Source organism: Notolabrus celidotus, chromosome 21 (genome assembly GCF_009762535.1).
Source record: "Notolabrus celidotus isolate fNotCel1 chromosome 21, fNotCel1.pri, whole genome shotgun sequence".
Lineage (NCBI taxonomy): Eukaryota > Metazoa > Chordata > Actinopteri > Labriformes > Labridae > Notolabrus > Notolabrus celidotus.
The window spans coordinates 10,666,220-10,685,942 of NC_048292.1; the positions used below are offsets into that span (position 1 = coordinate 10,666,220).

Below are 19,723 nucleotides of genomic sequence, written 5' to 3' on the forward strand. Positions count from 1 at the left end.
GAAGGCATTAAACTGGCATTAAAATAACTTTTTATTCATTTGGGGAACATACACAGAACCACAGTGCACCATAAGTTTCACATATAGGTAGCGATATGTAAACAAAATTAAATGACCTACCACAGCAGGCTGCAACAGTGCTTGTTACATTATCCACACACTTAAATAACATTAATAAATAAAGGTTCTGATGGCATTACAGTGTCGGGATGAGAGACTTTCTTTCTTAACAGTACAGTGTTGTGACAACAGTGCAAAAGATAAAGAGATGGATTGTGAACACAGGACTGTTTTACTGCAGCAAATGAATCCCTGCTATGACTTTTGAGGTCCCATGTTTTTGACACATGACAGCTACTCCTAAATGAAAAAGGTTTGCAGATGAGGAGGAGAATATTTTGTTGATTTTCTATAACCTAGAGCCATAACATTTTGAAGAATGCTTTGTGGAGCTGCCAAAATGGCATCAAAACTTTCATTTCCACTTCACACAAAAGTCCATTTCCATTCTGGTTAACCACCGTCTGTCAGATATGAAAAGTACTTTTGCCTTTGGCTGCACATTAGATTCCTTCAGGAAGCCGTGAGAGGCAACTACAGTTTCTAAATTCTGATTTTGAACATTGTCTAAGAGAGGCAGTGCATGTTCATGTACCTAACAACATCAAGCATTTCAATAAACATCTTAAATTAACTTACTTTTCTTCGTTTTGGCTCGAGTGCCTTCTTGATACCTACTGTACCTTAGAGCAGGGATCAGATCAGTGCATTTTCAATCTAAAACTTCATGTTCAGACATGATGAGTGCATGAAGTGTCGGTCTTTTAGGCATGATGAGGTGATAACAGATCAGGTTCAGCTCTTCTTGTTGATTCTCACCACAGATGTGTTTCCCTGATCTCAGCGATCACTTGACTGGCTCTTTGCAAAGCCTGCAGACACAGAAAACAGAGAAACAACAATAAAAAAACTCAATAAGAATGGCTGAATAAACAATTCATCAACATGCGAGTGTGTTACCTGTAGCATGTCAGCGGCCTCCTTGCGCCGCTGGGCCATGTCTTCTGATTCAGTCAGCAGATCGTTGAGGAGACCAGATTTATACAGCTGGCCAACAAGCTCGCTCTGAAGGCTGTCCTTCACATGGTTGACCAGGAAGTGCATCACTGCTTTCGGCACGCTGCGGAGGAATGAGAGAGAGAGAGTGAGAGAGAGAGAGGGGAAAGAGAGAGAGAGAGAGAGAGAGAGAGAGGGGAAAGAGAGCGGACAGCGGTCTGAGAACAAGAAGGTGGGATAGTATAGTGCAGTGGTTTTCAAAGTGCGGGCCGCCAGGGGGCGCTAGGGGGTCCTCAGACAACTGGAGGGATAAAGTCTAATCTAATTATTTTTATTTTTGTTTTATTTTATTAGAACCATTTGTCACCTGAACATACAACACAAACTGCCGTAATCATCGGATTCTCAAGTTTCCGATTGTACCTAGCCGCACCTCGTGTGACAGCTGCAACTTCGGCATTTCTTTTGTTCTGTTTCATTCCGTCAACAGTTTGTTGAAAAGTTTATTATTTAGTGGGAATATACAGTGCTGAAAAACACGTTTGATAATAATTTCCTATGCTAAACAAATGTAATAATTATTGAAAAGTGAATAAAAGCAATAAAATACATTCTAAAGTTAATGTTTCTTGACATATTTTGAAGCATTGTCTGTGGGTTTGCAAAGGGGGTCCCCGGCCAGAGGCTAATGCTGTTTGGGGGGGCCTTGGCATGGTAAAGTTTGGGAACCCCTGCTCTAGTGATTGCGTCCTGCCTCGTGATGGAGAGGCATGAATATCACCCCTCAGTTAGCTGTGCGGATAAAGAATGTAGCTGCTGAAGCACAAAATATGAGTTTGATACAATATACTTTTTACCAATTGAGCCCTACACTACAGCTGGAAGGCAAAACATTGACTTTGTTAGGATGGGAAGAAAGAGCACTTACTGTGTTAACATGGAGGTAGGCTTTATAACCTATACAGGGTTAGTACACTGTTTCATGGTACTTTTCAATGACTTTTAAGGTCAATTTTCAAACTTTTTAAGAACTACTTTTCAAGACATACAGTAAGAGAGGCATGAACATTTGCACTGGGTGGGCCAAATTATATCAGCTGTAGTCATGTCATTTTAAGACCTTAACAGGGCACATCAGCCTTTCTTCTGTTAAAATTGATATTGTTATTGATACTGTTATTAATAAGCCTTCAATGTTCAGACACAAGCAGCGGCTGCACAGCTGTCACTCACAGGGTGTTTGTAGCTCGGGGCCGGCTACCGCATGACCGCGGTCGGTCTGTGACCGGTCTCGATGAGATACACGGTGTCCTGCCTTCATATCCAGGGGGAGACCCTCCCAATCCGGAGCCTTGTCGCAGACCGACCGCGTTCATGCGATAGCCTGCCCCAAGCTACAAACACCCTGCGAGGGGACAGCAGTACGACTGCTAAGGATCACACCACCTACACGTTGTATGGCACAGTGCTTCTACATCACACATGCCTAGCATGTAGCATAAACAGGCGGTTAGCATAAACAAATAATGGGCTAATTAACATGTAGGGCCAACGTGGTGTCGCTCTGTCCTCTTAGGGGCGAAGTCACTTCACACATGCCAACAGACCAGCATGTCACACACTCAAGCCCATCAGGGAGAGCGGTTATTTAATTTGTTTTTACATTTGACTATTTTATTTCTCTCTATATAATCCATCTGTTGAGTCCGATTGCTGTTTATTGTGAAATACATATGAATACAATTTCAAGCATTTACAAGCACTTAGACCCAAAATTCACGCATTTTTCAAACCTTGTAAACACAACATTAAAATGCAAGCATTTTCAAGGATTTCAAGCACCCCTTTGGCTTCACTTTAAAGGAGCTGTCCTGTTGTCTATCTTTTTCTACAGCCTATGGTTTTCCCTGACATGAATCTTTAAAAATAGTTTTCAAGCACATAATTCATTTTTTTTTCAAGGCCTCAGTGTTTTCCTACAACAGCTGGGCGATGTATTTTTAGTACAACAGCTCAAACAGAGGTAAATACTAAGTTTGTGAGGGACTACTTTCAGCTGTGGATAAACACACTCTTGGCGCACCAGTACGTATTTACAGCAGCAAGAAAAAAGAGCTAAATCAGGTTTTGGGAACACAAGCAGTGTTAGTTTCTGGATTCACTTTAACTGTTGTACTTGGTCTTTTCATGTAACTACTTTGCACAACAAAGTACAGGAAATCACTGCTATATTCTTTTACAGATGAACAGGCTGGCCTACCTGTCCTGTATGTTCTTGCGAACGATGAGGAAGTAAGACTTGATGAGGCGTTCAATGACCTCACAGTCCCGTTGCTCACGTGATGACAGCTTCCTAGCGACTGGCACAGGCTTGAGGACGAAAGGAAACAACGTTTTAATCAAGTGTTCCTTGAAACATATCTGATGAACAGGGGAACCACATATGCTAATGTTTAGTTACCACATCAAGCAAGTTGACGATCCCTTTGAGAGGGCTTCCTGGTCCGGAGCCGGGAGCTTCCTCTCCTTTCTTCAGCATCCCCCTCCAGTTCCCGGTGCTGTCCTGCTCACCCTGGGGCCCTGCTGTTGGGGTCTGAGGAGCGGGGAACAGAATAACACATGGAAAAATGAAGAAAGATGAACTGTGATCACATCATCTATACTAAAAACAATTAGAACAGCACACTCTGCTTGTTTAGAAGGATTTCACAGGGACAGAGTGGTTAGGTGACGGAGCATAAAAACCATGACCGGCTCATGTGCAACACAGCAAAACACGAGACAAACAGGCATGTATGCAAAGTACATGAAGCCAAACATTCAAACTAAGCATTATGCAGGCTCTGGCAGACTTAAATGTCTTTGTTTAGGGATGAAGTTAGGAAAACGCCTTCAGTGCTCTCAGAAAAAAAAGTTAACTGAGCGTTAAATGCACCAACAAAATACAAGACATCACTGATAATGAGGTAAATCAACAGTTACAGACAACAGTCTACAGCTATGGTAGTAGGTCTGTGAGCTTGAACTTCACAGTGGTGCTGTAAGTTAAATGCTAGCATTAGAAAATATAGGCCATAGATATGGCATTAGTTTTACAGTTTTTAGGCCTTTATCAAAATTATTATTAAAATAATCTGTGGATCTATCAAACTGTTTTTGAGGCACTTACTTTGGAGTGTTCCGAAGCAGCTAATTTCTTAAGTCGTTTTAATGTAAATTTAAGTTCTGACTTACTGACTAGTCTACGGGTATGAAAACACTTAGGCAACACAGGATCACAAAATATGCAGGTAAACTATTCTGTGTCTGTACCAAGCGGCAACCTCCCACCGCAAGAATTGAAGCCAATGCGGAAGTGTTAAAAACTGCAGTTTCTCAAGCCTCTGCATGAGGCTGGCTCTGGAGGTACCGGAAACCACATAAACACCAATTCAAAAAAGCCAATCTTTACATCAGAAATAAACATGTTTACAGCCAGGTTCAAAAAACGAGTGTAGTCTGGATAGCTAATTTCTTGATCGGCACACACTGTACAGGGGGTGAATTTTTTCGTGACACGGCAATTTCGAAGATATTAAAATTACGAGTTTTCCATTATGAGAGGCACAGCTGACTTGATTGACAGGGGGAAACACTGTAGCTGTTGGCTAGGAGGCTCAAAGCCCGCCCCTTTACCTCACACTAGCTCGACAGAGGTTAGGTTGAGTTCAGCGTATCCAGGCTCTTGCAGACGATCGGCTTCAAAACAGTGCTTCAGAAACAGATGGGTGACGTCACAGATACTACGTTCATTATGTATACAGTCTATGGTCTGTACCAACATTTCATGGCAATCCATCTAATACTTGTTCTGATGTTTCTAGCCACAGTAAGGTAGCAACAGTCAGAGATTTTCACAGAAATATCATCTTTTCACAGCCTGCAGTCAGAAAATTCTTAGGATTATTAGTTCCAAGTTCTTAGTTAGACTAAAGATCTCTACTTCTAGAGACCAAAATGCATTATTATAAATTTAAATATAATGTGTGGTAGTACAGTTGAAATCAATATTTCTGATATGGTAGATATTGTATATAATATATTGTTTTTCACTTGTACAAAGGAGTCCATACTTTAGTTCAGGAAATGTCTATGGCACGCTTGTTTTTATACTACTGCAGCCCTTATCCATACAGCCAGACCTCCAAAATATCCAAAAAATGGGTACAACTAAAGTGTGCACTTGCAAACCACAAAGCCTTGAGTATTGAGTATGTCACTATTACTTTCATAACTTAGTACACAAAGGAAAGCAACCAAAGTGTTAGGGGGTTTGAAAAGGAAAGAAGGGAGAGGAAGGCTTTTTCTGTGACAGGAGGACCAGCTTTGGGGAAACAGACTCTGCAGAAAACAAAGTTGTTAGTGCAAGTCCACACAGGCTGAGGAGGAACGAAACAAGAGCATGGCATCAGCAGACAAAGATCAGAGTGCATGCCAGCAGCCCATGCCCATTCAACCATTCATCCATCCATCCTTCCATCTATCCCCGCCCCACCAGCAGCCCCCGCACAGTGCCAGAGAGCTGCGTACGTGCCCACCTTGGCACCGTCCATGTCTACTCCAGACGTGTGGAGTTCGCCAGAAACCACAGTCGGGCCAGCCGGGCCTTTGCCAACAGACTAGCAGGAAAATGAAAGCAGAAACGGAGAGAGAGAGAGAGAGAGAGAGAGAGAGAGAGAGAGAGAGAGAGAGAGAGAGAGAAGGAGAAAGTGAGAGAGAGAGAGAGAAAAAAAAAAGCAATGTGAAGAAATGTGGAAAGACGAGTGAAGGAGCTTGGCAGTGGAAAGTCATTTGAGGGGAGGGGAGAAGAAGAATTCCTGGATGGAAACTATCCGAGGCATTTGCTTCACAGATCCTCATCCTGTAGTGCTACGAGTGATTAACGCTACACAAGTCATCTTTATGCCCCGAACACTGCAGACTGCGAGCAAACATCAGAACACATGAGCTGCTGGTATTTCATATATACATGTGTATTTTAAATGTTGGTACCTTTTCCCTGGGCACTGAGGAAGGCAGCTCTCTCATCCTGTTCCTCCTCTGCTCCTAGAGGTTCAGAGAAAAACATTGGCATCAATAAAGGCTTTGGCAAAACAAGAAAAGCATGAACACATCTATGTAAAATCATATTATGAAAAGCAGAAAAATCAAATAGTCTATCCTACTCCTTAGAATATACATGAACTGTTTATTTTTGGGTCATTTCATAAAGGGACCGTGTGTAGACCAAGTAGCAACCTCCGGTCTAAAAATATGAGCCCAATGGTGAAGTGCTGAAAGCTGCAGTTCATCGAGAATCTGCTTGAGGCTGGCCACATACACATGAATGGGAAAAAGAAAATCTTTACAGCAGAAATAAACATGTTTACAGCCTGGTACAAAAGACGAGTGTAGTCTGGATAGCTCATTTCTCGATCCGCACACACTCGACGGGGGGTGAATTTTTTTCTAATGCTGCAATTTCAAAGATATTGAGATTACGAGTCTTCCAATGAGAGGCACAGCTGACTGCGGGAATACTATAGCTGATGGCTAGGAGGCTCAAAGCCCGCCTCTTTATGTCACAATCGCTCCACAGCAGCAACATGGCTGCCGCCGACGATTGGCCTCAAAACAGCTCTTCAGAAACAGATGGGGTGACGTCACGGATACTACGTCCATATTTTATACAGTCTATGGTGTAGACATGGGAATATTTAGTGATATCTAGCAGTCAGATTTTAGATTTAATGCTCCCTTGCTGACCTCACCTGTCATGAAGATACAGTGGCCTTTGAGGATAAGTATGATTCTCCATTTGTCAAGTTTTTACCATTAAAAAGATCAATTCTGCTGTCAAACATTCAAAGACACACGTGAATCACATCAGATGACACATATATTTACTCATATGAGATAAAAGACCAAAAAAACATGGAAAAGTTTTAACTGGACACTGAAATTTCCTTCAGGTTTGTTTTGATTTTGGTGCCCAATGTGGACAAAGGGGTATGTCTTATCCATAGACTGTATAATTAATGGATGTAGTATCCGTGACATCACCTGTTTTGAAGCCATATCGGAAATGCTGAACTCAACCTAACTGTTGTCGAGCTAGTGTGAGGTAAAGAGGCGGGCTTTGAGCTTCCTCGCTAACAGCTACAATGTTCCTGCATGTCAATCAAGTCAGCTGTGCCTCTCATAATGGAAAACTCGTAATCTTGATATCTTCGAAATTGCTGTGTTATGAAAATATTCACCCCCCCGTACAGTGTGTGCCGATAAAGAGATTAGCTGTCAAGACCACACTTGTTTTTTGTACCAGGCTGTAAACATGTTTATTTATGCTGCATCTTTTTTGAATTGGTGTGTATGAAGTTTCCAGTTTTTCTGCAGCCAGCTTCAAGTGGACGCTCAATGAACTGCAGTTTGTAACACTTCCGCATTGGCTTCATATTTAGAGACTGGAGGTTGCCGCTTGGTCTTATCTCTTTACTGATTTTTCCTGCACATGTTGGTTAACTGTAATTACATATCCAGACTGTTCTGGCTTAACTACTATTAACCACTCCTTCTAGCACCTACCCATTGGCAGTGGTTTAAGACATCAGTGATAACTATATAGAAGCACTTTATCACTATTCTGATGGTCTCCTCTGCTTCAATATGTCATAAAAAAACACACATTTTAATTTCAGTCTGTTTCACAACCAGACAAAATCCCCTCATGGGAGCTTTAAAGTGCAAAGAATCATGAGAGTGATCAAATATGTCCATTTTATTGTTCAAATGATCCTGCTGTGTTATCTGCCTTGATTACAAGAGAAAGCAGGGTACTGGATTCTTCAGTAGGAATGCTTGTATCTGAATTTCACTGATCCAGATTCTGACTTTTATAACTTCAGTAATCTTGAATAACTTGATCAGAAAGTGACAGAGTTTGAGCACTTGGGAAACCAGTCGCATTCTTTATCTGGAAACTTAAGTTCTGCACTTATTAGAGTCAAAACAATACAGATTTTGTCTTCTTTCATACATTCTGATTGACTGGTATTAATACTTTTCGTGTACCTACAGATATTAATTTTCTGTCTAACCTTCAGCAAACATGTATTTAAGGGCCCTCTGTAATAAGTACATACCTCTATGTTGTTATTCATGACCCCACAGGCATCTGCAAAGTCTGGATGTTTGGTGTTGATGTAGGCCAGCTCTATTGCAACCAGGTTATGCACCTACAACAAGAAAGAGGACAACTTCAGTTATTACACTGTTCTGAGTCAGCTCCTAGTAATGCACCCAAACCTGAAAGCTAATGTCTGCAGTTGATGACAGCTCAGACATAAAAGGAGATCAATCTTGTGGTACCATCTCATTGGTGATGGGCAGTCTCTTCCTCAGGAGGGAGGTGACAACTTCCACGATGGCTTCATGTAGCTTAGGGAATCTCTGCAGCTCCTGCAAATACAGCATTCGGAACTTAAATATCTGTGAGTGGAATAAAAAATATGAATAAATATGATCCCGGCTCTTACAGAGTTGATTACCTGTGTGCTGTAGTTGCTGCAGTGCTGAATGATCCTCTGCATCTCTTCGTGGACAAGCTCCACACAGCGCAGGCTGGGCTCCTCCAGGCGTTTCACCTGCTTCTTCACCAGCAGCTCGAAGGAAACCTCAGGCACAAACAAGGACGGACGTGGGCCCTAATGAAGAGAAGGGTAAGAGAGAGATGAAGGCTGGCTTTTGACTGAAGCAGCTTCTTTAAAGTGAGCAAACACCAAAAGCAACAGAATAGACTGTGTACTACAGGAAAAGTCGTGTTACCGTTGTTTTGTACCATTGCTCACAGAGCTTACGATGACAGAAAAACTCCCTAATGATGTCACATTTAAGAGATAGTGCACTCACTGTTGCGTTCCTTATTGCTGTTAGTATGTCAATGGTGCTGAGTCCTCCCAGAGGATCCACAGACTCCAGCGTTCTGCCAAAAGTCTCATGGAATATGTAACAAATTCTGGCTCCACCGCACCTGAAAAATAGCAGTGGGGGGATATTAGCAGTGATGTGAACCCTGTGGCCTGCTCTCCTGTCAGCTCTCCTCTCACAGCCGCGATGCGTGCCTCAACTTACAAGTTGTATCATATTAAATGATGAAACCAATGCAGTTGTTTTGCTCATTTCGTCTGTGCTGGATCAACAGCATCACCATGTGGCCGAGAAAAGGAGAGACATGCGGGTACTCACAGCTCTGCCGTCTCGATGTATTTGGCTGTGCCCTCTATGGTGTTGCAGTATTCTGTGGCGAACTTTGTGATGAGCTGGAGCAAGGTGGCACTCTGGTCTTCAACAGGTTCACCATAGCTGCTGAGCAGGGACTGGTACTGGGCTGCCAGGACGTTGATCCGTGTCTTCAGCTCTGGGAGGCAGTCTCGGATGTGATGCATCAGTAACCTGACATTATGGAGGGAAAGGGCAGGAGAGTCATATTAGATAATATTCTGAGCTGTAATTGGACAGGATAAGCTCCTATTGTCTGAATGAAAGACAATAACAGCTTCTCTTATGACTGCTCCTCATTACAGGCTAGTGATGCTGATAACATATCATGTTTCAAATATTTACATATATAACTGCATCACCTTTTATTTTCATACACTGCCTGTCTGAAAAAAATTAAAGATATTTACCTTCAGAAATAAAGTTACAGTTTTTGGCCTAATGTTTTATTTTTAAAAAAATATTTTTTTTAGACTGAGCTCCCTGTTTATGTTCACTTTAAAAACTTCAATATATTTGATATTTGCTTATACCAAATGATAGAATATGTATTTTTATGTTTGATAGCATTGAAACTACCAAAATACCACTGCATATCTGCTGTTATATTTTCAACCAAAAGCTGCCGAGCTCAAAAAGAAAGAGCAGCAGTGGTCAAGTGAGTACTGTGAATGAATACAAAGCAGAGAAACATAAAAAAAAAGACATTCTTTTCAGATTGTTTTACAAAAGTACAAAAACCAGGAGGCTCACAGCTCCACACAAAAGTGCAGGAAGGTGCTGGATTGTGTTTAAATGAAGCAGTGCTTCATCTGTGCCCTGTGTGTGTCTCTGCTCTGCCTCCGTCACACCTGCAGCTCTGATGAAGCCGCGACACAGTTCGGCAAATACTGAGAATCTATAACGTCCTTTTTGTGTCTTCTAAGGATGTATATTAAATGTTCATCAAACAGAAGTTAAAAACTAGACAATAGAACAACTTTTGGTTGTTGCAGTTAGAGCTGGGCGATACTGAAAAAGATGTTATCATGGTAACATTTTTCATATCAGTCGATTGATATTGATAATTATCACGATGAATAACAAATCATTAAATTTGAAGGGAGATTTTTGCCCCTGATTAATGGTGGAAGACAGTTTGTTAGCTTGTAACTGGATTTAGTTCTCTGATAAGCTTCTTGAATCCATTATTTCTGATGATGCTAACAGAAGGCAGGTCTTGAGTGTAAGATGAGATTTTTGTGAAGTTTTAGTTTGTAGATTCTTATTTTTCTCAGGTTGACATAATTTGAATAATATGATTTAAATTTACATCTTTAAGCCCACCTACCACTTACTCTGCTACGTGATCGGCTGTTCAATGCAGTTTCCTTATTCATTTTAATGTTGGGTGGCAATTAGCGTTTAAGACACATCAGCGCCCCCTCTCTTTCCAGTGTTTGGAGGGTAGAGACAGGGAGACACAGGCAGACATGGCTGCACAGAGAGGAGCATCTATGTGCTCACTGCTCTACAGGGGACATAGAGACAGAGATGCACTTCCTCCTCCACTGTAGCAAGTTATCTTTACTAAGAGATTCCAACTAAAGGGAAATTACTAAAATGGTAACAAACTTCCCAACATTAACCCCAGAAGAGAAACTGTCAGTTCTCCTGGGGGAAGGGACAGCAGCTCCTCTGGCTGCTAAATATGTGTCTGCCTGTCACAGCCTGAGGGACGCACCATCCCATGATATCTGATTTTAGGTGAAGGTTTTATGAGCATACTGCATCAAGTGGGGACATAGAGATATGCTATATGGTTGACACCATCATTCATTAATGCGTATAAAATATGTAATATATATAATATGTAATGAATATATATGTAATATATGTGTATAAATCTTGTGCTTTGGCAACAACATGTCTTTGTTCATGCCAATAAAGCAATTGAATTGAATTGAATAACTACAGGTCTTAAATATATCAAATTATTATCGAACATTTGTCATATTTATATTGAGAATAATTATATCATGATAATTATCATTATCAATTTATCGCCCAGCCCTAGTTGCATTTATCATTTTTTGTGGCAATGGTATCCAAACATATCGTTTCATTATAACAAGTATCACAATAGAGGCTATACCCTAAATGCCCGAAAATACACTCAATAAATTCTTCTTCAAAAAATGTATGATTTTGTTTTGTCCTGACCTTCCAGAAAAAAACTGGCTGCTGTTGTAAAAGTGACACTGTGATCCTAAAAAATGTGTCACACCGACTGCAGCACAAAGCTTCAATGCATGGTCTGCAACTCATCGTCACGTTTACCTGTTGAGGGTTCTGGCCAGGTATTTGGTTCCATTTCTTGTTGCGAGAGACGGATATTTCTTCTGCAGGAAAGCATGCTCATCTCGGATTGCATCGGCCACTGACTTCTTATTGTTGATGTCCAGCTGGCTCCTGAAAGTTTCAACACAGAGTACATCCTACATAAAGGAGAAATGGGAACGTGAGGGTAACTTTGCAACATCGATGGAGGAGTGGGAGGATTTAAATGCCAAACAATGGAAGTCAACTAACTCCCTGTCATGGAGAGAGTACAATTGGAAGAACTTGGTTAGGTTCTTTATAACACCTGCACAAAAACATTCAGAGGGGCAGACAGCATGCTGGAGAGGATGTGGGGTGCAGAGAGCAAACCTATCATGTGTTTTGGGATTGTTCAGAGATTGAAAATTACTGGAAGTCAATCAAAGATAGCTTTGAGCAAGTTTTAAAAATCAAGATTGATTTATGTTTTCAAGTTTTGTATCTGGGTAAGATGCCACCTCAACCTCTTGGCTTTTCCAGAGTTTACATGTTTAGAGTAATGCTGGTGGCCAGCAAAAAAGCCATAACGAAAAAGTGGTTATGTCAGGATTCACCTGCATTAGTAGACTGGTTTAATGTGATGCATGACATTTTAGTTCACTGCTACACATGGACTGTTATGTTTTCTTTGTTTGTTGTATTTCTGTTTGTCCTCTTTGTTTTCTCTTGTGAAAAAAAGTGCTCATTTGAGAATGTGCTGTATAAATCTATCTTGAACTTAAATAAATTGAAAATTGAAAAAAAAAAGAAAGTGTCAACACAGTACAACACAAAGAATTAGACATGGTGAATAAATGAAATGAAAAATGAATGTAAGGAAAGTGGAAGACAATGTAATATTTTTCAATGAATAATGCAGACAGCCTGTTGTGAATTAAATACTGTACTTCCTTTGCTGCCTGGTGTACTGCTCATAATGATGCTGCACACATTGAGGATAATGGTAATGGATGTTCATTAAACTGCTTTATAGTTGATTTACAGCAGGCAGTATGCAAATCAATAGATATTGATTTACAGCATTAAAAATGTATTATAGCTCACTCAACTGTGTTCCTTACATCTATATTGAGCCTCTCATCTCTATTACAAAGAATGGATCCTTCATGGCACATTCAGTACAGTAAATATAGGTGTGTTACAGACCTGTTGACTACTCCAATGAGTCCCAGTTTGACTGGAATGACTCTCCCCATCAGAACATCCATGGCATCAGTACCAGCGTCCATCAGGTCCAGTTTGGTCACCACAGCGAGTGTCCTCCTTCCTGAAGAGTCACATGCATTCCCAATTTTAGCCTTACTATTCAAAAAGTTTATAATGGAGACTGGTTTTACAAAAAGGCCTTTCCTTTCAGGTTTTCTTACCGTCAGGGTCGACCTCCCGGGCCACCTTAAGAGCCTCTGAGGTGGCCATGTCTGTGTTCGCTGCAGTGACAGCCAGGATGATGCAGTTGGGGTTAGAGATGTGCTTCAAGATTAGATCCTTGATCTGAAGCTCAATATCCTTGGGCTGATCACCCACAGGCACCTGAAGGGAACAATACCAATTAAAAGAACAGACACTCCACATCCCGATTTGATTCGTTAGAGAAGACAGCAGGGTTTTTTTCAGATTAACACATGTTCCACCAGAGGCAAGGACTAATGAGGCTGGAATCAAAGTCTGCTCGCACCCAGGCTTTGACAGCAGGTATAGAAGCATCAAGACTGAGTTACTGTTTCCCTGAAATCCACATGCATCAAATAACAAAAGCACTAAGCAGTCAGGGAGATTGGTAAATCTTAGTTTTTAAGCATTGTATAAGGGTTTCCCCAGGTGTCCAAGAGGATCAAAGCCTTCTCTCAGAGAGCAGGAAGTAGCGTGCATTACCTTGGTGATTCCTGGCAGATCCACCAGTGTGAGGTTGACAACGTGAGGTGAAAATATCTTCAGATGAATGGGCTCCTCACTGATCCCCTGCAGAGGGACAAGGTAAGAATATACGTGGACTTGTTATTTAGCAGCCCAGCACTTTTAGAAGGATGCAAAGATGGTGATTAGCAGAGAAGAAACTTGTTTTTTAACCAGCTGTCAAATCCCATCATCATGATAACCTAATGGGTAATGCTTCAACTCACATGGTGCTGTTTTAAACCCTGCTGAGTGTCTGCTGTAGAGGCAGTTTGTGCCGCTTGTGTATTCTGTGTTCTGTGTTATAAAAGTTGGTGAGATGAGCCATATATATGCAGCAGGGTCTCTATCCTCACTGTCACTTCTGATAATGTTGTACCGAGGCCTTTTAAACTATGAACTAACGCTGACTTATTCCACAAAGAGAGCCGTGGTTATGTAAATAACCTAAAGTTCCATCAATCTTCATGGACCTTGTCTCTCTTCTACTGCTCCTCTTTTGGATGAACATTTTTTTATGACTGTCTGGAGGAAGTTAGTAGGGTTGCAAAATTCTGGGAATTTTCAAAGTTGGAAACTTTCCATGGGAATTAACAGGAATAAACCAGGAATTTACTTAATTGAAGGTTGGCTCATAATAGGGAACTTAAATCTAGTTGGGGAAAATATATTTTAGTATAATCCTGACTAAAACAACCAGATTTCATGCAAGTACAGTTGAATATCTATGCTATTCCTCAATCACATGCACATAGCACACTGCTTACTGCAGGGCTATTGACATGCACTTTTTATTTGGATGTTGAATGGGACTTTTTTGGAGGGAGAGGGGCTCTTTTCATTTAACATTTTGAATGGGACTTTGTTGGGATTGCATTTTTGTTAATTTTTGAATGGGTTGGGTAGGGGGGATGAGTAATATTTAACTCAAAATTCATGTTTTTGTTCTTCAATTAAATAATTGATTGTTAAATAAAATATTTAACACTTGATAAAGTTATACTTACAAATAAATCTGTTTAATTGTATTATTTTGGATGGATGTCTGTTTTAACAAAACAAATATTTATGCTTGGATATGATACCTTTCCATTAAATTACCCTCAATTCCCAGTTAATTCCCATAAATTCCCATTATAATCCCCATGGACAGTTTCCGATTTGGAATATTTCCATAATTCCCCAGCTTAACTTCCCATGGAAATTTACCAGAAACTTTTCCCCCCTTTAAAATCCTAGAGGTTAGTACACATTTTTTATGTGCTACCCTTCAACCTTTTGCTCACACAGTAATTGGGTGATAGAGTTTTGCAGTAGATTTATACATGTCACTCTGAACGTACACTGTTTTTATAACACCTTGTGATTACTTTATATCTTTCCCACGGACTGATTCATCAATAGACTCTGATCTGGAGGTAAAAGGTCATCAACTGAGCTCTGAGGCTTTTAGTTGCACATATAGCCTTTAATAAATGTCATGTTTTCTGTCAGTGCTGGGCAAACTGTATTTAAATTACAGGATATTATGTAGCATCTTTTAAGGTGCGTCATTAGTATTTGACTTGCAACTCCACACTGCAGTTCATCTGTTCTGTCTGAATAAGGAAACATTCAAAAGTGACTCCTTCAACCATGTCTCACCTTATTATTCCCAGATATTCGCTCCGTTTCATTTTCAATTTCTTGCCTGATTTCATCAAAGTCTGTGTAGATCTGCGAAAAGACACACAAAAATACACAAGTTTATATAAATGAGTGAGAACGAAGACTATCAGACTGCTCTATTGAAAACATCATACCTGATTTTTTGTGTGCAGAAACTTGCCCCATTCTTCCCCCTCTCTGCCTGTGGAATATAACAAAATAGAGTTGGTATACTTAAGTATTCTCAAAATAAGCAATCACACGTGTAACCAGTTAAAGTTATACTACTCAGTGCAGGAGGCTAAGCAAGCACGGCTAACATAAGAGCACCCGACGAGATCGACTAATCAGGGGGGCTATAGCAGCTGGAATTACGGGTGTGGTGTTAGAAGAAGGGAAAAGGACTAAGGCGCTAATCCAGGTAGACACATGTACCAATGCACCTTTGTGAAGTACAGTGTTTTTTCACACCAGCACCTGCAAGTGATTGAAAAGACAGATTTTTAAAACCAGAGCTTTTAGTCTGGACTACAAATCATATCACAATTTTTAATTCTGGGTTTATTTCCGTTTTCCTGTCAATCTGAAAATTTTGCAGCTTTGTATTCAAGAATCCTTCTACAAATACAAAAGCATTAAAGCAAAATCTGAACACTGAAGTGAACCAATTAGTGGAGTCTGTTGTGTAAAACACTGCTGAGATTACAGGGATCACGGTACCCACCACTTTCATCAATCTTCCTTGCATCTCCAGGATCGACATGGACCAGCTGAAGGATGAGAGGTCGCCTGGTTACGACGCCAGTTCCACGGGGCAGCAGGTCCCTTCCCACAAGGCTTTCGAGCACTGAACTCTTGCCACTGCTCTGGAGACACAAGAAGCGGGTAGAGGGGAAGAGTAAGACAGGGGATAAACCAAGGACTACATTTACCAGATCAAGCATCACTGGTTACTCATTTATAACCATGCTGGGTCAGGTGCACAGCTAATCACACCAGCCTTTTCCTCATACTTTGACCTGTTTTGGGCTGGCAGAGGTTAGTGTGGGGATGGGGCTCTTGAAATAGCACTGATTGGAGATGGAAATAGATTTCACTGCCAGTGCCAGTGAAGACTTGGCATTAAAGAAATGCAGCAGTACAGCTCAATAGTCAGTGCTGCAGAACTGCCTTAGTGCACATGAAAACGCTATGATTTTGACTATTTTTTACAACATGTTTCATTCACAGGAACATTTCTACATGATATACACCACAGCAAGGCAAGGTTAACCAGCTAGCATGATTACAAAATTACATTCAAAGCAGTCAGTGCACATTACCTGTGTCCCCACTACTGCTATCTGCGGCAGCTGTATGATATCCGCACCCACTGTGTTGAAAACATCTTGCAGCTTGTTTATTACAGGAATAAGAGCCTCCATGCTCGCGCCTTAAGAATAATTAATATAAAACAGGCAATTTCGTGATGGAGCCAAAGTCATTCAATGTCCCACCATAGACACCACCATTGCAACAACACCCACTAAGGAACGACAGCATACACGCGGTATAGGGAGTTGTAGTTTCCATGCATGTGATTGGCGCTGCTAAGGTAGAGGAAAAAGACTACATTACAATTCCCGCGATAACACCGCGGTAGTCTGCTATTGTCGCGCATGCGTATACTCAATGTTGATGACTGACAGGCAAGCTTCCGCAGCAGAGAAGACTGGTCGGCTTGCTCTGTATCACCTCTAACTTACTGCCTGATTTTCTGTCAGTAAGTTAGGTTGCTGTTGCCACTGCGTCCTTATTTCATCATGCTACAGTTTCTGGTAAGTGTAGCTGACGTTATTTTACGTAACACTAACGTTTGAAAGGATGCTAACAGATGCTAAATGAGGCTAATTGTACTAACTGGATGTGTCATGTCCATTCAGAGTTTCTTACTTTTGCATTGTAAAACACGGATGAAAAGTTGGTGTAACTCAGTTGAATTATAAATAAAGTCATTAAATAAGATGTCACTAAGTAAAAACTAATAAAAGAATCAATAACAAGTGTGTAGTACTGTTTCAGTAGACGTATCTTTGTCACTTTATGACATTTGTTGTTTCTCCTCCAGGCTGGCTTCACCTTGGGGAATGTTGTGGGGATGTACCTGGCTCAAAACTACGATGTGAGTCTATGAAAATGTAAATGTGTACCATCAGATCTGCGTGTCACACGGGCCAGTCTGTACCACGCCCCGTGGCACAAACCAGGACAGGTTTTCACAGGTGCTGAAGAAGCTTTTCGTTCCTCACTGATGACGCACATCAATTTTACCAACCATTAAACTATATGATCCATTAAGGGCCATCCTTATTAGTGGTGTACATAATTCAAAAAACCTACGGTGGCCCTGAAGGACAAAACAAATTTATAAAAGATGAAACACTTTTACAAAGTTGGAGACAAATTGACATTTTGGAAAACATTTTAACATTTTATAAAACAAAATTACTTCAGAAAAACACTTTTACCAAGGCCAAAACAAATTTACATTTAAGGAAACAAATTTAAAAAAGATGAAACACTTTTACAAAGTTGAAGATCGTTTTACAAATGACTGAACACTTTTACCGTTAAGTCTGACCCCGTTTAGCCTGACGCCGTTTAGCCTAAGGCTATGTGATCTGGGAGGAGGACAGAGGATGGGGGGGGGGGGGGGGGGGGGGAAATAGGCCTTAACTGAACTGACCACAACACAATTGGAATCTGAATTTCCTGAGGGAACCTTCCTAAAGGATTAATAAAGTTTCTATCTATCTATCTATCTATCTATCTATCTATCTATCTATCTATCTATCTGAGGCCGTTTCATCTGAATTCTGACACATGTTGAAGGTTTTGCAGAGATATGACGGAGCTTTTCCAGAGACATGATGCTTTTTCATCTGAGGTCTGACACCTCTCTCTGAGACCCAAGAATTAGAGCTGTAGTTGGGCCTTAAAAGTTAGACCAAACCTGACCCGAGCCCGACAGAATTCTGCCCGAACCCGTTCAAACACGAATTACCTAGATTTTTTTAAAGCCCAAACCCGTTTACAGCCGGACTGCCCCGACATTATTCAAATATGCGCATGCACAAACCTTTTGTCAAGAATGAGTAGTTTATACATTTTTTTGAACATGATTTATTCATCTAAGACAGGCCTTTTAAATGATTCTTTCTGAACAAATAAAATCAGAATAAATTTCAAACACAGAAAGGTATTTGGCATTAACAACATAGAATGAAACTGACCGCTCATTTACCGCGCAAGCCCGAGCCCGTGTAAAATGATAGAAATTATGACCGTCGGGTCGGTCCGAGGATGTCCTAATATGTAAACCATGTCCATCTCTGTTTGGTTTCTCTCCATCAAAACAAATTAAATGACCCCTCACTCGATCACTTCTGGGTCACTTCCGGTATTTGGTACATTCCCTTTCCGTAAAAATGAAATGTTAATTTGTTTCAGAAATGGTAAAACTGTTCCATCGTTTGTAAAATTGTCTCCAACTTTGTAAAATTGTCTCCAACTTTGTAAAAGTGTTTCATCTTTTGTAAATTTGTTTTGTCCTTCAGGGCCACCGTAAAAAACACTTCTTAAAATTTCACACTTTGATGAACAACTCTTCATCACAGTTCCAGTTGTAACTCCACATTATAACCCTAACAATGGTTGTATTCACTACAAGAATGTTGTATTAGTCTGAAACAGTTTTTGACAGAGCTACTTAAGAACTTGTACTTTTGCATCATATGAGAATGAATGGACTTCTTCTCTCCCTCTAGGTTCCCAACATAGCCAAGAAAATTGATGCGTTTAAGAAAGACGTGGAGGCCAAAAAGAAGCCCCCAGAGTGACCAAAGTGGGACCATGGTCCAAGCAAGAAGAGACGGAGTCTGCAGAGAAACTATTTATTTTACAGGGTTACTGTTTAAAGACTAAATATTTGCTAAAAGGATTGATAATGTAAAATATATATGAGAATATTAACAGTGCCTGGAACCGCATTTGTTTCTCCCAGTAGAGTTTGAGGCACGTTCCATGAAGCCTATTTTTATAAGACAGATTGCGCAAAGACTGGATTAAGAGAGTTTTTCAGCTAAGTAGTGTGATAACTTGAAGTCTAGTATTATGGCACTGTTGGCTGGCCTTTATCTGGAATGCACTGTGGTGTTTTCACCTCCACTTGTTCATTGTGTATAATGTTCTCCAAAGTTAATATTAATAGAACACAGAATTGCACAACATTTTGAGATCTTCCTTCATAATTTTCCAATTCATCTGTTTAAACTGCCAAAACTTTTTATGACACAAGTCTGAATCATTCAGCTTCCAATAAAGTTGCTGGTCAAAGTTGAAGTCTTTGTCTCATTGAAGGAGTCATGTTTTACAGGCACATTTTGCGGCTTTGTTTGAATTTAATGGGGAGGTGGCAGGGAAATAGTTATTG

The 19,723-nt window shown here is 40.6% G+C and overlaps 2 protein-coding genes across 2 annotated transcripts; one reads left to right on the top strand and one right to left on the bottom strand.

Moving 5' to 3' along the window:
* Window positions 1-13: 13 nt before the first annotated feature.
* LOC117805405 (dynamin-1-like protein) lies at window positions 14-16,879 on the bottom strand. Its single transcript, XM_034674125.1, has 18 exons — window positions 16,575-16,879; window positions 15,977-16,118; window positions 15,408-15,454; window positions 15,250-15,321; window positions 13,585-13,671; window positions 13,080-13,242; window positions 12,859-12,979; window positions 11,671-11,802; window positions 9,319-9,525; window positions 8,983-9,103; window positions 8,622-8,777; window positions 8,443-8,532; window positions 8,217-8,309; window positions 6,088-6,141; window positions 3,518-3,649; window positions 3,317-3,426; window positions 1,021-1,180; window positions 14-932 (listed from the first exon to the last, which is right to left on the bottom strand). Exons 1-18 carry the CDS (start codon window positions 16,674-16,676, stop codon window positions 876-878), a joined length of 2,046 nt encoding a protein of 681 aa, XP_034530016.1. The 5' UTR covers window positions 16,677-16,879; the 3' UTR covers window positions 14-875.
* A 25-nt stretch (window positions 16,880-16,904) lies between these two features.
* Window positions 16,905-19,632, top strand: stmp1 (short transmembrane mitochondrial protein 1). The gene is made up of 3 exons (XM_034674128.1): window positions 16,905-17,069; window positions 17,360-17,413; window positions 19,059-19,632. The coding sequence occupies exons 1-3, from the start codon at window positions 17,055-17,057 to the stop codon at window positions 19,128-19,130; spliced, it is 141 nt and encodes a 46-aa protein (XP_034530019.1). The 5' UTR covers window positions 16,905-17,054; the 3' UTR covers window positions 19,131-19,632.
* Window positions 19,633-19,723: the final 91 nt, after the last annotated feature.